The sequence below is a fragment of the Equus caballus genome, chromosome 18, assembly GCF_041296265.1.
Source record: "Equus caballus isolate H_3958 breed thoroughbred chromosome 18, TB-T2T, whole genome shotgun sequence".
Lineage (NCBI taxonomy): Eukaryota > Metazoa > Chordata > Mammalia > Perissodactyla > Equidae > Equus > Equus caballus.
The window spans coordinates 77,440,157-77,460,245 of NC_091701.1; the positions used below are offsets into that span (position 1 = coordinate 77,440,157).

The following is a 20,089-nucleotide window of genomic DNA, read 5'->3' on the forward strand; positions in this document are numbered from 1 at the left end:
ATTGTGTTCTCTCCAAAATCATACTAGAAGCCTTAACCCCCAATGTGATGGTATGTGGGGATGGGGCCTTTGAGAGACAATTAGGTTTAGATGAGGTCAGGCATGAGGGTGGGGCCCTCATGGTGGCATTAGTGCCCTTACAAGAGACACCAGAGAGCTTGCTCTCTCTCTGTATGCAATGTGGGGACACAGCGAGAAGGAGGCTGTCCCCAAGCCAGGAAGGGGGACCTCATCAGAACACAACTATGCTGGTACCCTGACTTCCAGACTCCAGAACTGTGAGAAAGTAAATTTCTGTTGTTTAAGCCATCTATTCCCTGGCATTTTTTTATGACAGCCCATGCTAAGACAAAAATTCAGAGGAGGAAACCCCAGAAAATGATTTACCCTCCCTCCCTCCAGGTGGCTAAGAAAACTGTTGTGACCTATGGTCCTCAGAGCACTTACCATGCTTTGCAACTCTCTCATGCATTAACCCACTCAGTGTCCAGCTCCCGTGTGGCCACGTCTGCAGAGGGTTGGAGAGCAGACACCTTGCTCGTCCTGTTCAGTGGTAGCCTCAGCACCTGTAACAGTGCTTGAGTCATAGCGAGCACTCAGTATTCCCAGTTGTTGCTGGGAATGGGCAGAAAAAAGGGAGGCCAAGATACCCAAGTAAAAGGCTAACACCTCCCCAAGGAGTTTAAGAGCAGCTGGGACATCAATCTTGAAGGGGAGGCAGTGGGACTCCAGAGGAATGTGGGCCCCCTCTCCTTCTCAGACATCAACCTCCTTCCCTATTGTACCCCCCTCCCTTCTCAGACATCAACCTCCTTCCCTATCGTGCCCCTCCCCTTCTCAGACATCAACCTCCTTCTCTATCGTGCCCCCCTCCCCTTCTCAGACATCAACCTCCTTCCCTATCGTGCCCCTCCCTTCTCAGACATCAACCTCCTTCTCTATCGTACCCCCTCCCCTTCTCAGACATCAACCTCCCTCCCTATCGTGCCCCTCCCTTCTCAGACATCAACCTCCTTCCCTATCATGCCCCTCCCTTCTCAGACATCAACCTCCTTCCCTATCGTGCCCCTCCCCTTCTCAGACATCAACCTCCTTCCCTATCGTGCCCCTCCCCTTCTCAGACATCAACCTCCTTCCCTATCGTTCCCCCCCCTTCTCAGACATCAACCTCCTTCCCTATCAAACTCTGAAACCAGAGGCTGACAGAGAACTTGGAGATAATCAAACACATTCTTCATTTTACAGATAAGGAATCTGAAGTTCAAAGAGGTATTCAGTATTAACAAGTAGTAAAATCAAAAGTTTTCCTCTTTTTTTTCCATAATTATTCCAGAAAGATGCTAGTGCCTGGCAAAAGACTGGTGTCTCTTCCTTGCCTTCCGTTTCAAGACTCCTGCATCAACTCTGTCAGTTGAGACTTACGCATTTCTGCTGTCTTGAGAACGAGAATTCTTGACTGAGACTGCAAGTAAGTAAATATCCAACCACATGCAATTCTGCACTAATTAAGTAACATTGGAAGGATAGCCAGTTCTTATCATTAACTTAGAAGCTGCATTAGTGTTACCGATTTCTAATGAATTTGCGCTACACATTAGTTTAAAAGTTATATTTCCATGAAAGTTTTACAATGTAATAATTACTATTAAATGACAAATCCCCTTCCCCTACTATGCTCATTTTTCAAAATAATGCTTTCTACTAAACAAAGCCCAAGAAAGCACCTGAAAACTTAACAATGAGAAATGGCCCATACTAAAATGGCTGGCTTCATCTGGGTCAAAACGCTGTTGATTAGGACTCGGAGAAATGCTCCATTCTATTGAATTTCCATATCACTCATTATTCCCTACTTAAGAAATGGCTTCTCAAAATCTGCTCTTTTGAAATCATAATTTGGGTTATGATGAATACATTTCAATTAGATTATCCAGAATTGTATCTTCCTCCATATAATTTGGGTTATGATGAATACATTTCAATTAGATTATCCAGAATTGTATCTTTAGCTACTAACAATTGACAGAAAGGCAGCCTTTATAGGCGATCTCTTCTGGTAACTGAGGGTTATTCGGCAGGGTCTCTTACCTGCAGGACTGCAAACGTGCAACGTTGCTCCTGTTCAGAGGAAAGCTTTAGGAGAAAATATTAGTGGGCTATTAGCTGCCAAAGTCACCTCGCTGTTCTGGGTAAAACCGCTGCACATCCTCTTTGATTCAATCCACAGACGCCTAAGCCAGCCCAACCACTAAGTTACTCACAAGCCGCCCCATCACAAATCTTCTTAGGTATCCCTTGCACTGAACGGCCTAATTTATATCATTTTCAACCTTCACTTTAGTATTTTCTCTAATTGCCAGCATATAGTTACATCTAAAAAGATTGATACTTTTGTTGACTATTTCAGGAGAACAGACTCTCCACCAGAAAATGGCATTTTTTATTTTAATGAAAGGGACAACTGTGGAGATGTCTGAGAGTAAGCTGACATATTAATCTTATTTTCTCACACTATGGTGAGAAACCAGTGGAAGACTCTTCAGCCAATAACAATGAAGCCTATAAAACAGTTCCTTCTGGAAGGCTCCCTATCAAGCCACAGTTCTGAACTTAATAGTCCATCTGTCTCAGATTGGAGCTACTAATTATCTGAAAATTTTATTTTGCAGGGAGGGGTCAGTGGGAAGAACCTTTAGAAGCAGACATCACAGAAAGAACAAGAGGGCACTGCTGACAGCAAGGCCAAACGTAAAGACCAAGGGGCCGCTGTCAGAGGTTTATCCGCCCTTTATCCTAAATTAAACCTACAAGCTTTCCTTTGCTCTCCAGTGTGGATGAAAAAAGGTAGGAATGTGACACATTGGTGACTGTTTGAGCACAGGATATTCTATCAAGAGCACTTAATTTTATTAAAAGTTTTCATTTTCAAGTCAATTTTTACTTTACGACCTTCCAATGCATAACACAGCCTTCGAATGACATCTCTGGCAGGTGTAGTAAGCAAGAGCACTGCAATCAGAGTAGGGAGGTTCTAGGCTGGAGTCCCAGCTCCAACAGTGAGCTGACCACAGCCACTCCTTGTCTGCAGAACAGGGCTCCTGGGGTTACCACCTGCCGCCCCAGGGCTGCTGTGGGCACTCATCACGCCTGCTGCATGAGTGCCAGGTGTTTCTCTGTATAGACACTGGCCTGGAGACAGAGGTTTCTCCCCCAAGAGAAGTGAGAATTTATAATTTTAATACGCTATCTGAAAAGTATAAATATAATGTGAAGAATCTAAGGTAACTGGACAGTTTCATTCATGACTCCAATAAAAGCATGAATTGTAACTTTTTTTTTCAGAATTGAGACAGCCTACCATCATTTGAGAATTTCTTAGTGGGTCTCAAGCTTTTCTCTGCCCATCTCCAGAGTTATCTCTCTCTCTCACAAGGTCAAAGACATTCAGTAGCCTTTTCAAGCCAAATGTGGAATTTGTGTTTATTCAAAAGTCAAAACAATCCTTAATGGAAACGCAAACTTTAACATAATCTTTTCTTTTTTCCTGCTTTTTCTCCCCAAACCCCCCCGTACACAGTTGTATATCTTAGTCGCAGGTACTTCTAGTTGTGGCATGTGGGATGCCGCCTCAACGTGGCCTGATGAGCGGTGCCATGTCCGTGCCGAGGATCCGAACCCTGGGCCGTCGCAGCGGAGCGCAGGAACTCAACCACTCGGCCACAGAGCCCGCCCCAAACATAAACTAATCTTTAAGTGTTGATCTCTTTCCAACAATGGGCGGGCAGGCACATTCTGGGAGAAAGCAGCCGTGAGAGGGAAAGGCTTCCTGAGACATTACAACTGGTAGATGATAACTAAGGCCTAATATTTCTAACCAGAATTTTAAATCCTCACTCTTCCCTTCCCTGAGTCCGTTGAGGAAAAAAAATAACCTATAAAAATATGCCTTTTAGTCAAAGAAATAATCGATTTTTTTAAAAAGCCTTGTCCTTGGGTTATCAGGATCAGAAAGTTAATTTGTTTTTGCCAGCAAAGGTGCTGTAAGTTTATGTTTATTTAAAGAGAGCAATCTCTTTAACCTCAGAGGGACCTTTGAAGCCAATATGAAGAGGAATGGATTACAATGTGGGCAAAAAAAATACTAGGCCTGGATTTCTTTTAAATTTTTAGGCTGCCCTGTGTCATTTCTTTTGCAATCATAAAACAATCTCATAAAGATGAATGTCTTTTATTACGAAAATTGCTGTTACATTACAGCCAACATTCCAAAACAGTATTTCAATAAACACTTGTCTTGATTATAAAGTAGAGCAGAAACCATGATCCTTTTACAAAATTGATTAACATCTGCTGATGTTAACATCAATCAGGAGGACTCCGTATGCTCACCAGGATGTGTGGATGAGATGAGGAAGAGCACCTATGTTATTCAAAACAGCTACTAGTGTTACTTGTACAGTGTAAATCAACCACTTACAATAGGACATTAAAAAAAAAAAAGGCAAAAAGCAAAACACTAAAACATTGAGGTGTCACAACACTTTTGAGATGGGAAAAGCCAAAGCTTGTTTCCTTTCTCTTCCCCTCTGTGAGTTCAGTGCGAGGTATAGGGAAGAACCACAACACCAGGTCAAGGAGGGATGCAGCTCTTTGCGTCCACATCCCCAGTCTGTAGTCCTGCTCCCAAACGCCTGCGTGCAAAACCTTTTTGGGCTCTCATTCACAGGCCTTGGGACACAGTGTCTGCACATGGACGAGTGAGGGTCCACAGCAGCTCAGAGTCAGTGTCTGAATTCCAGTGTATGCACTCTGTAGCACTGTAGGGAAACCAAGAGCACAACTCCCATGTTCTTTTCATCAGCAGGCAGAAACTCTCATTTGGATGCATTCCATGTTTGGGGTCAGGGTGCGGCAGTTACTACATAGAACCTCTCCCATTATGAATATCCTGGTGGAAAAGCTTAGAAAGAGTTAAAACTGCAGTTTAAAAGTTCCTCTTTCCCCTCCCTCAGCAAAGAAGCTTGATGCACACATGATTGCAAGGAATTTAGGAAGGCATAGTGTGGCTACTGTAGTTTCAAGTACAATCTGCTCCTTGCAAAGGTTTGGGGCAACTGCAGGCAAACCAGAAACTCAAAAATATTCACCAACTTCTTAAACATAAGAAGTTATACTGAGAACTTTGTTTACAACTTCATGTAGCTGGCATACTCGTAATGTAGAAAGGGATATCCTCTTTCTCCAAACAGTAGATGTGATATTTTGGGAACTTAATAGGCCAGGTATAGGACTAATCTGATTTTCACCTCCTTTTCAATCCTCCCTTTAAACTACACAGTCTTTTTTCTTTTAGGCTCAGGGCTGTGATCATTAGTGAGGCTCAGAAATAACCAAAATAATATAATGTCCTAATTTCAACATCACTCTTTTTTGCCACTACAGGAAGACGCCAGATGGTGCTAAAACCCTCTGTGTAGATAATCCAGTTGTCAAGCTGTTATGCGGCCTAGTTAAGCTTCTCACGCTGGATCTGGTAGTAACATGCCTGGAAAAAAGTTCAAAACAATTTCAAATTTACTTTGAAAGAAATTACATAAACATAGCAAGGCACATGGGACTGAGGAAAGGAACCCCTTGTTGATACTGAGGGCCCACCAAAATCAGGTGCTTTCATTTTCCCATTTTCTTCCAGTCCTCCATCCAATGTCTAATTTGCCCAGTTGTAATTAGTAGAGATAAAATTTTGTACATTTTCCTCTAATTCTAGAACAAACTTTTCACAAGTTGTATAATATTCTTCACTAAGTAGAAATACCATAATTTACTAAGCCACTATTGATTGGACATTGAGAATATGCTGATTGTGACAAGGTACCCAAACAACTGTTATCAGAATTACCTCATATGTCTGATCAACATACAGATGAACTATCATTCCAGATCTAGGGAGTCAGAATTTCTAGGAATATATTTTTAAGAAGCATCCCCAGGTGACTTTTAAAGTATCCAGGTTTAGGAGTTACTCATACTACAAAGAATACCTCAGCCAGATAATATATAATGTTTCCCATTCTTATTCCCTTAGGATAAATCTCCAGGAGTAGGGTCACTCAGGCAAACTCCACAGACATTTCAGGTGTTGATGATATCAACGTTAATAACAACTGTTTTCCAAAACAGTGATTGTTATTTAATCCATTATTGGCAATGTGGGAGTAATACTGATATCACTCTAACCAATCAGCACTAGGTATAATTTTAAAACATTTTTGTCAATTTAGTAGGCAAAAAATGGCACCTTATTTAAATCTGCAGTCCTGTAATTTTCAGTAAGGCTGAGTATCTTCCTACAGATAAATGTATTCATTCAATTTCTTCCTTGGTGATATGTTTAAAGATGCTCTTCATATAACATACATACTAATAATGTAAGTCATTGGTGGCCAATATTTTCCCCAGTTCCCCACCTTTTCAGTTTAGTTTTTAGAAATGTTAATAGTATTTAAGTTGTATAGTTTAAAAAATTAACCCAAGCCAGAAACCTGACATGAAATTCCAATTTTTTCTCATTTTAATTTGCCTGCCTTTCCTTCTCTCTTCTTTTTTCTATATTTAAACCCTAAAACATCTGCAAGTTGCTATGTGGGTGAGTCCATCCTCCCTGCAAAACTGCTAATAAACTATCCCAGTATTTTGACCATTTATTAAATAATTCCTCTCTTCTCCATTTTTGTGTTTGAAGTTTTCATTTTCATATGTGAAATATTTTTTTATAATACTGCCTGTATGGGGGCTATCCTTTCCATTTAGATATTTTTTGTCTATTCCTGTGACAGTAACAAATCATCTTATCTTAATTACTGTAATTCTATATTTTACTAACTGGCAGAGTGGGTCTGTTCGCACTCTCTTTTTTCAGAGGTGTTTTTGTCACTTTCTATTTGTTGTTCTTCTGATAACTTCAGAATGATTCTATCAAATTCCAAGAAAAATCAAGGTGGGAGAACTAACATGACTTCCAACAATCTCCAGAGAGCACCCAGATCAAGGAACTTCATTTGTAACCTACTGGTTACAATAAACACATGGAAAGAAAGACGATGCAATTCACGCTGGTTCAATACATACTGACTTCTGTGTTTTACCTTAGTTCCATGAAACAGCTCTACTGTTGGAAACTTTTTTGGACACTAAGAATCCTTTTTCTTTCTTTTCTAGAGTTACAATTATATAGAAAGTCTGCATTTATAAGCATTTGTAACAATTTGAATGATCAATTTACAGGGAAGACTGGGTAGTGAATAATTTGCTTTAGTATTAAGAATAACTAACTCATTCTACTTAAATACATTATCATATTGAAAAATATTAACAATGTGTGCTCTAAAGGCACAATGTTTACATTCAACTTTTACATAAGGAAATGGTTAATGACAGATTTATAATTTAGTAAATGAAAGACAAATTTTAAGATAAAATAATCAATAATACCTACACTTACCTTCAAGGTGGTGAACATTATACCCTGTTCCCCATGCTGAAGATAGGGGTCCATTAGGTCCTCAATGAGGTGTACCTCGGAACCTAAATTCCTAATCCTGACCCAAAGAGAAAAAGATACTGAGTTATTTACGCTCGTATGTGCATCCTCCTTTTGAATCTATTTGAGGGGAAAAGAAAGAACAGCTCAACAAAGAGGAAATACCACGGTGGAATGGGTTAACAGAGTGGGCTTCTTCTAATGGGGGAGCATATTCCTCCCATCTGTTCAGAAAAAGCAAGGGGCAGACTTGTCAAAATAATGTCACTAATACTAAAGTCAGAAAAGATTGGTCACCTGGCCCGTAGCACCACATATAAGAAAACAGGAAACAAGTCATCCATGGACCACAGGAAGTCTTCTTGAAGTGATGCCAGGACACTCTGAGAGATCTCCTCAAACGTCTGCTGGATGACTTTAAGTTTGTCTGATGGGGTAAATGTTGTGCTGTCGTAAAAAAAAAAAAAAAAATCCTATAATTTTCTCATAGGGGCATTTGATACTAATGTTTTTATAATATGCTCTCTTTGGGCTCATGTGCCTTAACTTGGACACATCAGGCATAATGAGTTGCTGGAAGGGATGACTTTGTAATCCTACGGTTCTCTGAGAAAAGAAGCGTCTAAGTACCTATGGTTCATATGGAAGATTCACCAAGTCATAGATCATCTCTTTTACCCCTGTGGAATCTTATTTTCCTAATACATGCTGTTCTCTGTGTGAGAAGTTTGGTTAGTTTCCATTTGGCTAAAGATGGGATTATGCAGATAAATTTCTGGGTAGGATCTCCATGACTTCTGAAAATGCAAGGGCCTCCTCGACTAAAAGGTAACCAAATATCTCAGAGGAGACTTCTCTTCCCCAGGCTGAGTCTGCCACCACCTGGGAGTGAAGGGGCGCTCAGAGCTTAGGGAAGGTAAGATCTCATTCATATCTTCAAAGACTAACCACACTCTGATTTACGTGAGTTTTCAACAAATCAGAGATTACCTGATCTGCTGTAGACATTCTATGGCTGAGGCAAAACAAGCATCTTTTGTGGTTGGCAAAATCTGCAAAAAAGAATTTATGACGGTCAAAGAAGAAAGCTGTCTTTTGCAGTAACAATAAAAATAAATGACACCAATGGCAGGGTGCAGGTCTCTGGTGAGTAACTCATGCTTGGGCACTATTCTACCAAAGTAAAAAGAAAATATTTTGCTATCTCAAATTGCCCACACCAAAGAAAAGCATATTTGTTGAGGAAACTAAAATCCACTATACCTTTTTACTCTCTCCAAGGATTGACAAGCTCACTGGCCAAAATTTCCTACAATGGAATCCATAAATTGTTAATATAAGTTATTAGTTATAATAGATTAATCCCCATAAAAACAGTTGATGGCTTTATTAGCTTCCCTGTGCCCACTTAAAATAAGTGTTCCACAGACAGGTTAAGTTTTAATAAGCATTCCAGAAGTAATTTAAGAGTTCCTGTCCCTAAGGTATTGGTCATTCTATATTCCAATAACCCCACACATTACAGATGGTACCAAATATTGGACAGAATCTCTACTTGGTTTTATCTATTTTTACTATTAAATTATTCCATTGAAAAAATTCACTTTCCAATTAAGACTTATTCAACTTTTCTTTTCTTTGAGGAAGACTGTCCCTGAGCCAATATCTGTGCCAATCTTCCTCTACTCTGCATGTGGGATGCTGCCATAGCATGGCATGATTAGCAGTGTGTAGGTCTGCGCCCAGGGTCTGAACCCACAAACCCTAGGCTACTAAAGCAGAATGCACGAACCCAACCACTACTCCATCAGGCCAGCCCCTTCGACTTTTTTTGATAGCACATATATGTAATTATTATGTGGTGGGGTTGATCAGCTTTATCATAACACTAGATAGAAAGCATAATCATTCAGTATTTCCCTGGAATAACAAGAAACAATGCCCTACAGCAAAAAGAACACTTCTAAACTTTAAATTAGAAATTGGAGATGGAGAGGGAGGGAAGAGAAGGAGGGAAGGAAGAATGCCGAAGACTAAAATACAATTAACTTTTTCTGAGAAAGTGAATGTATATATTTTGCTTTAAAGAACTGTAAAATATCAGGCAGGATAACTCAAATTTAATTTATATATAAAATACACAAACGAAAAAAATATTCAGAAGAATAATCAGATTTCATACTCATCTCCAAAAATTCTCAGAAATAAAGATTATTAAATATCACTATTTTGCTAAATGAGACAAACATGCAAATAAGTAAATTGCAAATCACATATTTAATTATATATCAAAGTACCAAATTCCTGATAATGCTGTTTGCACTTTAAGTTAAAACCGTCAGATTGCCCTCATAACTAATGTACTCACCTCTGCACCCCAAGGAAGCCCAGAAGAGCAACATCTGGCTGCTTGTTGAGCCGCAGAACACATTCCCAGTAAATGTCTTCCTCGCGATCGTTGTCCAGGGCATACAGCATAAACAGAGGAGGGTAGAGCCGAGGTAGCAACACAGGAAGCAGTAAGCCAGAACTTGTTACCACATAACTACAAAATATTAGAGTGAGAGGGAGAAACATTGATATAAAAACTGAATACAGAATCAAAGATAGAGCTTCAGTTTCTAGAAGCTGAAAGTAAAGACGGGATATTTTGAGTAAAGAAGCAGTTATAATATTACTCTACTTTTATACGTGGAGTTACCACGAGGAGCTTACCTATGACCCTAGAGTTTTGTCTTGGACCAACTGTGAATTCTTTTCATTAACTTAAAATCTAACTGAAAACCCACCCTGTCTCCATTTGAAGGCTGATTTCCCCCTTGTCTTCGGCCAGCATGATTTTTCTTTGCTCAGCAGCCTTTGTGCCCAGTCACGCGTGGTTGCACTTTCATGGGGTTTGGCTAACAGAACTTGAGACCTAAAGGAACCTCAGAGATGACCTAGTCCAATCATATAGCTTTAGAAATAAGGCAACCAATCTAGAGGAAACAATCTTTCCTTGGGATTCTCGGGATAAGATCATGTAGCCCCCACTCCCTTTCTTTGCTATCTCCACTCAACCCCACTTACCCTGGCTCTGGTGATTCGGATCTGGAATCTGACCTCCCAGTGCAAAAGGATTTCCTTTCAGTTGGCAGAGGAGCAGAGAGAGGAATCGTGCTGCCCTCTTCAGGAAGCTCAGGAAATAAGAACCTAAGGAATAACAAAAAATGTAACTCTACAAGAGTACCTTTAGAGTGGCTAAAAAGAGTGAAAACACATTTCCATCACTTAATCTATATAAGAACCTATGAAATTAAATTTTATATCAAATAAATGTTTTAGTTCCCTGAGAATCTTAACTGATGCTTCTTCCAGGACAAAATTAAGACTTAGCTAATATCACTAAAAAATCTTCATGTGCTATGGTTTTTTCTGTCTAGTTTCTAAAGAATGAAGAATTCTGATCTATATATGTTTTTCTTACTGGCAAATCTCAGCTGAGGTCAATTTGTATTGACTTTTCAAGCTGAGACTACTATTCTCAGAGTATAAACAAATACCAGTGGAAATTAATTGTATGTCCAACATTAAGAAAAAAACGAAAACTCAATTAATGTAAAATTTTTAAACGTTTTTTTAAAAAGTCAAGCTGCTGAACAAATTTTTCCAAATGATGGAGCTGCTAAGTTGTTGAGGATTTTTTTCCTAGGCTTTGAATTTGCCTTAGACTCTATCTGTGACCTTCTATGCAAACAGTGGGCTCCAGAGTAAACAAGCTTACTATCCTCTTTATTTTTACAGCCAGACCTTGACCCTTTAAAGGCAGTTTGCAATCATCTCTATTTCTGTCAAGTTATGCCATGTCCCTGCCTCTGCCCCTAATTTTACACTTAGGAAGACTGAAAAAGGTCAGGAAACTTCTCTTCATTAAACCCAACTAGCTCATGTCAAAGGTGAAACACTTGCAGCCCAATGATCTTAGCAGATCACACTGCCACCTCAAAACCTGAAACATTTCCAAATGCATTTATCAATTTTGAAGGTAATAATATAAAGACGTTTTCTGAGACAAATTCATAAACTTTTATGTAATTATCTAAATATCGTATTTACTTTTTGGTTTGACCCAGTAAAAGATCTTGAATTTCCAAATCTGAAGTTCCAAATTTGCTTGCTGCCTGAAACTCTCTTTCCAAAGATGCTTACTTGCTGGCTTTCTCACCTTCTTCAAAGTCTCTGCTCAGATATTACCTATTAGCCAGGTCTCCTTGACCTTCTGTTTAAAACAGTAGCATCCTACCTCCAGCCCCATCCTCTTTCCCTCTGTCACATTCATCTTCACTGACATACTGTATATTTACTCTGTCCCCACTAATATGTAAGCCTCATGAGAGTACTGATAAATTCCTCCAAGGGGTAGAATGGTGCTAACCATAGATGCACTCAATAAATATTTGTTGAATAAATGAATGAATATGCTGCTGTTGTCAAGGGACAGGACATAAATACCCATAAATTCAAAACTCCCTATTAGACTTTATCTCTTCTGTGGTTAGGTTTTAGAGACATGATTTTGCCTAGAGATTAAATCCAAAGAAGACTATCATACTTCATACCAAAATCAGTATTAAAAAAAAACATTTATTTTAGGCTTTTATTATCTTACTGAGCAAGAAAGACATAAAGGAAACAGGCAACAAAAGCTAAGGTTCATCTTTTTAAATATTTATAGCATAAACATAAAGTGAAATACATGTTTTCATCATTTAATCTCTTTAAGAATCTATGGCATAAAACCATTTTCTTGATGAAAAATTTCTGTGATAAATTATGTAGGGACATTTGTGATTGTTCACAAAGCTGTAATTTCTAGATTCAGGATGAAGATACCCAAGCATAAACTAGTATTTCACAGTTTGCAGACTTAAGTGAAACCATCTTTTACCTCACCAGCTGGAAAAGTCGCTTCAGGTAGGACTTAATCTCCTTCACAGCCTCCTGCAATAACCGGCGGTTGGCTCCCACCCCAACATATGTCATTCTGTACACGGCAACCAGCGTCTCCACGAGCCTGCCCAGGGGGTGCAGAGGAGTGTCACAGGCCTGAGCAGGAAGAAAATCAGTGAAGTCAGCTAACGTGCACTAACAGCAGAGACAATCAATCAATCAATCAATAATAAACAATTTCATAAATTATAATTTTCAAAATAGCAGGAGTCAACTTTTGGACCAGGAAAATTCAAATACTTCAACTTTTCTGAAAGTACTGAGTCTACCCAAATTACATGGAGTAGAAGTTTCCTAATCTTTTTTTGGTTTTTTTTGAGGAAGATTAGCCCTGAGCTAACTGCTGCCAATCCTCCTCTTTTTGCTAAGACTGACCCTGAGCTAATAATCATGCCCATCTTCCTCTGCTTTATATGTGGGATGCCTACCACAGCATGGCGTGCCAAGCGGTGCCATGTCCGCACCCGGGATCTGAACCAGTGAACCCCGGGCCACCGAAGCAGAACGTGTGCACTTAACCACTGTGCCACCAGGCCAGCCCCAGAAGTTTCTTAATCTTAATCAAAGAATCCTTTTAACATCTTAGGAATATAGCTTCGAAAACACTGATAAAGATTATTATTAAAAGAAAGGTTCTAACATACTTTAAACCTCACAAAAAATACAGGAAATGTGACCTTGGAGGAAACTAAATAATGACAGCTGCTTATGCTCTGGAACAGCTGCTCTTCAGTTCCCTTGATTTCTCTTAATTCCTTCCTGCACCCCCATATCAATGCATGTCATACTGAAACTGCAGGTGATCTCACAGGATTTGAGAAGGAAGCAAAGACAGCATAACTATGAGGTGAGGGCAGCATGCGTTATGTTTGTAATCTCTAGTTTGCTAATGTTACTAACAAAAAGCCACATTTTAAACTCTGACCCTAGTTCTCTAGAACCCCGTGAACACTTTACATAACTTAAAAAGTTTTATCAACATAGGGCAATCTTCATGTGGAAGTGCACTGTCAGTAGTCAGAGAATTAAAAAAAAAATTTGTTACTAGATTTTAAATTAGAAATTATAAAGCAAAAACAGGATTAGGGTAACAATAAGCTGTGGGTACATTTGAATGATATATTGTGGTAGCTGCATCATTAATTCACAAGACCAGGGTAATTCTGACTCTAGTTTACCTTTATCAAATATTTCTTGATGTCATCATATTTCTCCACAGAGAAGGCACCAACATGCTGAGGAATGAATTCCAAACTCTCTAGTGTCTGAGTCTGCGAACGACTTAGTATCTCTGGACTATAAAAAGGCAAAAGACAGCCTATTATGTATTTCACATCAGGAAAGCAAGATAATCACAATGTGCACATGAAACACAGTCACCAACTAAGGATGAAATGGAATACCCAGCACAGTGTTTGCCACAAATGAGCTCATAATCGGTAACTGACCTGCTATTAGGTTTACTTAGTCATTCAAAACAGCATTTAATGTGACTTCATACCAACTACAGTAAATTAATGAAGATTTTGCTCCAATATAAAACCATGGTGTTGGGAAATACTATAATAGCTTGAAGAGAAAACTGGTGACAGACTTGTTAGTGACAAGAGAAAAATGGAATAAAAGGGGGAGAGGGAGATAAGGAAAAAGGAAAACAAATCAAAGGGCAAAGGAAGAAATGAAAATGAGCTCAAGAAGTCAGGAGACTGGAGACTGCAGCAGGTGGTGAGGTAAGCACATATGGGTAAACGGAAGCTTTGGACAAAGAGGCTAAGACAAGACACATACTTGATAATCAACAGAAGTTTTTGGTAATGGCACTCTCATTTAGAAACAGTACATAATCATTATTATTATATTATTCTAGATAAGCAAGACTTTTGTGGTCACAATATGGTTTCATATAAAATTCATTCATTCTCATTCCTTGGAAAAACCCAACAGTTAACCAAGGTTAACTGGAGGGCTAAAGCCTCAATGTCTACACTGACAGACTCTATCAGTTAAGGCTGACCGTCTGCATCACACGCAAGGGCAAGTCCACAGCTTTAACCAATTCTGAGGGCTTCTATTTCTTCTACTGATAGAATAGAAGGTAAAAATCATGAACTTCAATAATGAAACGCTATAATCAACTCCCATTTATTCCAAATACAAGAAAAAAAAACAAACCTAAACTTCTTTCCACACTGCAGGGATTAGCAAGTTCTTTAGGTCCAAATGTTGAGCAATGCTTGTGGGAGTTACTGGCCAAGTTAAAGAACAAGGAAATACTGAACCTGCCCTGATGGCCTAGTTGTTAAAGTTCAGCGCACAGTGCTTCAGTGGCCCCCGTTTGGTTCCTGGGTGCCGAACTACACCACTTGTCTGTCAGTAGCCATGCTGTGGCGGCAGCTCACAAAGAACAACTAGAAGGACTTAACAACTAGAATATACAACTATGTATTGGGGCTTTGAGGAGGAAAAAAAAAAAAGGAAGATTAGCAACAGATGTTAGCTCAGGGCAAATCTTTCCCAGCAAAAAAAAAAAAAAAATAGGAAATATGAAGAAAGGCAGATGGAGAAAAGACAAACAGGAAAACGGAAAGAAAAGGAGAAAAGGGGAAGAAATTTTAAAAAGTAGAACAAAAAAGAGAAATAAAAAAGTACATCTGTAATTTTCTTTTCAGTACTTCAAAATTGTTGTGCCACTTCCTTTTGGCCTCCAAGGTTTCTGATGACAAATATGAAGCCATCTGAATTGCTGTTTCCCTATAAGCAATGCAGCATTTTTCTCCAGTTACTTTCAAGATTTTTTTCTCTCAATTTGAATATGATGCGTCTGTACACAGACATCTCTGTTTTTCCCAGGATGTGGTTTGCTCAGCTGATTGAATCTGTAGGTTTACGTCTTGCACCAAACTTGGGAAATTTCCGACCACTATTTCTTCAAATATTTTTCATCCCTGTAATTTTTCTCTTCTCTTTCTGGGATTCCAAGGACACAAGTATTAGACTCTCAAGTCCTTAAAGCTCTGTTCACTTTTTTTTCATGTTTTTTCTCTCTGTTGTTCAGTTTCGATCATTTCTACTAATCTATTTTCAAGCCCACTGACTCTTCTGCTGTCATCTCTAGTCTGCTATTGAGTCCACCTAGTGATTTTTTAAAATTTTGGTTATTGTATTTTTCAATTCTAAAATTTTGATTTGGTTCTTCTTTATATCTATTTCTTTGCTGTTACTTTCAATTTTAACATTTGTTTCAAAGGTGTTTGCTCATTTGAGCATTTTTATAATAGCTGCTTTCAAGTTCTTGTCAGATAATTCCAAAATCTGTTAGTTTGTTGTTGATTTTCTTTGCCCAAATTAGTTGATATTTTCACGGTTGACTGCCAAGTAATTTTGGCTTATTTTTTGGCCATTTTAAGTATTATGAGGTGGTAGGTCTTATTTACATCCTATAGAGAATGTTGACATGCATAATAAACATTGTAGGCTTGAAACTGTTATCTTTAGAAGGATGTGCTTATAAGGTTGGCCCTCGGCTGGTGCCTGGAGACTAAGCTTCCTAAAAATTCCCTATGCTGATATGAAACTGTACTAACAATGTGATTTATGGTGAACCCCTGCTTTCTTCTGGGACTGTGGAGTTTTGTTAGGTGCTAAGCACAGGGTGCATATGTGACCAGCCCCCAACAAAAACCTTGGGTATCAAATTTCTAACGGATTTCCCTGGGCAGAAACACTGTACACGTGTGGCTGCATTTTGCTGCTCAGGGGAGAGTGTGCTCTGTATGACCCCTCACAGAAGGGAGAGAGCATGCGAGGCCTGCACATGGATTCCTCGACTCAGCCTGTGTCTTCTTCCCTTATGACCTGACTATGGATCCTTACTGTGTTGCTGGAATAACTCTTACCTGTGAGTGTGACTATATGTTGAGTCTTATGAGTCTCTTTAGTAATCACTGAACATGCAGGTGATCTTGGGAATCTCTGTAACAACTTGTGTTTCAGCCTTCTGTGGGCTGTGGCCCCAATGTCAGTTCACCTCTCAAAGCCTTTGCAGTCCTATCTGGGTCTGTTCTGTGAGTGTATCACTCAGTGGTCGGTCTAGGACCTGAAAGGCTACCTACTAGTTCAGTTCTCAAAGTGTCTGCTATGCTAGTTAGGATCAAAGCCACATATGTGCAGGTCTGGGGTGAGCCCAGGAGTTCATAAACAACTTTACAGGGTTGCTTTCCAGAGTTCCTCTCTCTCAATTACCATCCTTGCCCTCCACCCCCAGCACTTTCTGGTTCTCCTTTCAGGTCCTCTAGCCAGAAATTGTCCATTTCTGTGAAGGTGCCACATCTAGAGCCAAGTGCCAGGAGGATAGGGAGAAAGGGAAAAAACAAAAGCAATGAGCTTTGGCCATGACTCTTGGACCTGAGGATGCACCAAAGGGTGAAGGTTCCACTCTCTCAGTAGTTTTGGCTCTTGCAAGCTTCCCATTCATGGCTGCTCTAGCTGCTGCCATCACCACCCCTGCACAGAAGTACCTGGAGGCTGGGGTATGAGGAAATGGAGAAAAAGGAGAGAAAGAAAACCCGGTGTATCCTCTCCATTCTGTCTGAGCTTCAGGAGTCTCTTTTCTGCATCTTGAGCCAGAAACAAAGGGTTTTTTCCCCTGAATTTCTGTCTGTCTACACCACAGTATTTACTTCCAAGTTTCAGGTTACACTGAGTTCAGACTAAGGGATACTGAAGTTAAAAAACCCAGTAAGCTCACCACTGGTTTGGGGCACTACGAATTCAGATATTCTTCCCTAAAACTCTTGCTGATATTTACTTTTCAGAGTTTTCAAATAGCTGTCCATGTATTCTGTCTGGGTTTTATAGATGAGTTCAGTAGAAGATAATGGGAGGTGTGTTTTATCCATCTTACCTGGAAGCAGAAGTACATCATTGACTTTTAAATTAAGTTATATTTTAAAATTAAATGTGGCAAGCCTTGGCTACTTCTTGGTTTTAAGTTTCCTCTTACTAACATGCTCTGCCTTATGCTGGGCAGGCAGTGACTCACCTGTCTCTATGTTGGCGCCGACTGGTGGTCAGGGCCACAGCAATATTGTCCCATGCTTTCCAAACGTCCCCTTGGCCTGGGTTCTCACAGCCCAGCTGACGCCAACATTCATCAAACACTGCTTTCCACTTCTCATCAGCCGGCACAGCCAGGTTTCCTAGCTTCCTGCTAATAAAGTCATATCAAGCACTTCTTTTATGCAAAAATCCTGAAGAATAGAAAGTTTCTAACACAAAACTGGGAATGCTTCTGAGACAAAAACTGCCTAGATTGATAGTGGTTCTATTTTAAAAACACTAAATGAAAAATTTAAAGGAATGTTTTTTAGCTATTTAATGTTTACCAGGTATTAAAGTGTATGAATTATCAAGTACAAAGTACATTAGAATTGACTCTTTCCTTTCTACATTCCCACAGAATTGATTTTGTAAAATTGACTCCTGTTAAAGATTTTCTGTGCTTTGCACATCTCATAATGAGAATTGTGAAATGCACTATATACTGGGTTCTGAAAATACTCTAAGAATAAACATGGTACAGAAGATATATCAAGCTCCCACCAGAACAAAGAATCTGAGATGCTACCAAATATGAAAATGAAGCTAAAGACAGAATCAATAAAGAAAAATAGATATATGCCAAAAGGCTGGAGGAAGAACATAATATACTTAGAGACTCAGACCTTGCCTTTTTTCCCATATATGCAGAGTATCCTATTACACTTGGTGTATATACAGGTTTGATCTTTACTTTTCAAAATCAAGCTGTGTAGGGGTTCCATTTAAGAATGTTCTTTTTTTTTTGGATACCTGCACCATTAACAGTAGGATTATTCCTGCACACACAACTTTTATTTTAAACAGCTATAATCTAAGCCAAGACTATAGATTTAGCTATCTATGGTAGCGTCAGTTAATAATTCAAGGAGGTTACACTTTGTTTAAAAAAGAAGACCTTAAAAACTTGCTCTGCATTAAAAATATTAACTAGCTCTGATAAAAGCAAGACAAGTCAAAACATTCAATAATCTAGAATCAACATTAGTTACTCACAAAACTTTGGGTCTGTCTTTATCACTGTCATACAGACTAGGCTTAAAGTAGGTTCCAGTGATTTTTATTCCCGATCCCCATTCTCCACTGAAATAACCTTCAATGTAATCTCCATTTGGCATAGTCAGTGTTCCCTACATAAAGTTATAGAAAATGTGGAATTAGAGAATTATTTTCAATTTAAAAAAAGAGGGGAAAAAAGCAGTCAACAGTTAACATTTTCTCTTTTAATTTACTCTTTACCAGACACCAACTCTTAAAAAAGAAAAAAAAAAGTGTGTGTACACACAGTGTGCAAAGAGTGTATGAAAATAATCCATGGGTAAAAGAAAAAGAAAAGCACAGTAAAAAATGGAAAATACTTTGTATTTAATGGACACACAACTTATCCAAATTTATGGGATGCTGCTAATACAGTGCTTAGAGACAAATTTATAGCTATAGATGCCTATATCAGAAAGATCTCAAATTAGTAATCTAAAAAATCTACCCTACAAAGTTAGAAAAAGAGGAGCAAACAAAACCTAAATCAAGAAGGAGGAAGGAGATGATAAAGATTAGAGCAGAACTCAATGGGATACATAACAGAAAAAAATGGAGAAAAATCACTGAAATATCACTGAAAAAACACACAAAATTGATAAAAATTTAACTAATCAAGAAAAAAAAGATAAAATTACAAAATCAAGAATGAAACAGGGGGTATTATACCAACCTTACAGAAATTAAAGAGGTCTGAAGGGAATACTAAGAGAACAACCTTATGTCAACAAATTATATAACTTAGATACGACAGAAGTTCCTAGGAAGATACAAATTACCAAAACTGACTCAAGGAGAAATAGAAAATTTAAATAGACCAATTAGAAGTAAGGACATCTAATTAGAAATTAAAAATCTTCTCACAAAATAATGCTCAGGTGCAGATGATTTCACAGATGAATTCTCCAAAATATCAAAGAAGAAATAATACCAGGCTTCACAAATTATTTCAGAAAACGAAGGAGGAGGGAACTCTTCCCCTCTCATTCTATGAGGCCTGTATTACCCTGATACTAAAGACAAAGATATCATGAGAAAAGAAAACTAAAGACCATTATCTCTCATAAATATAGATGCAAAAATCTTCAACAAAATATTAGCATTAAACCAAGCAACATATAAAAAAAGATTATACACCATGACCAAGTCTGATCTATCCCAGGAGAGCAACATTAGTTTGACATCAGAAAAGCAAACAATATAATACACCATATTAAATAGAATAAAGGACAAAAACACAAGATCTTATCAACAGAAAGAGAAAAAAAGCCCTTTGACAAAATCTAAAACCTATTCCTGATAAAAACTCTCAAGAAATTAGGACTAGAAGGGAACTATCTCAATTGATGATTAATCTATGAAAAATCTTTAGCTATCAGGATACTTAACGGTGAAAGATTTAATGCTTTTCCCCTAAAACAGGGA

The 20,089-nt window shown here is 38.7% G+C and overlaps 1 protein-coding gene across 9 annotated transcripts in view; it reads right to left on the minus strand.

The window, feature by feature from the left end:
- Positions 1 to 4,212: 4,212 nt before the first annotated feature.
- Positions 4,213 to 20,089, minus strand: part of ALS2 (alsin Rho guanine nucleotide exchange factor ALS2) — a 72,330-nt gene continuing 56,453 nt past the window's right edge. For 5 of the 9 annotated variants that reach the window (XM_023622392.2, XM_023622394.2, XM_023622393.2 and 2 more), the window contains 11 exons: positions 18,623 to 18,756; positions 17,571 to 17,738; positions 13,708 to 13,825; positions 12,468 to 12,625; positions 10,610 to 10,732; positions 9,909 to 10,085; positions 8,804 to 8,849; positions 8,531 to 8,592; positions 7,838 to 7,987; positions 7,502 to 7,598; positions 4,213 to 5,545 (listed from right to left, as the gene is read on the minus strand). In XM_023622392.2, coding sequence (XP_023478160.1) covers positions 5,507 to 5,545; positions 7,502 to 7,598; positions 7,838 to 7,987; positions 8,531 to 8,592; positions 8,804 to 8,849; positions 9,909 to 10,085; positions 10,610 to 10,732; positions 12,468 to 12,625; positions 13,708 to 13,825; positions 17,571 to 17,738; positions 18,623 to 18,756 — 1,272 coding nt within the window. In that variant the 3' untranslated portion in view covers positions 4,213 to 5,506. The remainder of the gene's footprint in view (positions 5,546 to 7,501; positions 7,599 to 7,837; positions 7,988 to 8,530; positions 8,593 to 8,803; positions 8,850 to 9,908; positions 10,086 to 10,609; positions 10,733 to 12,467; positions 12,626 to 13,707; positions 13,826 to 17,570; positions 17,739 to 18,622; positions 18,757 to 20,089) is intronic. The other 4 variants (XM_023622396.2, XM_070241597.1, XM_070241598.1 and 1 more) reach the window with 1 other exon arrangement.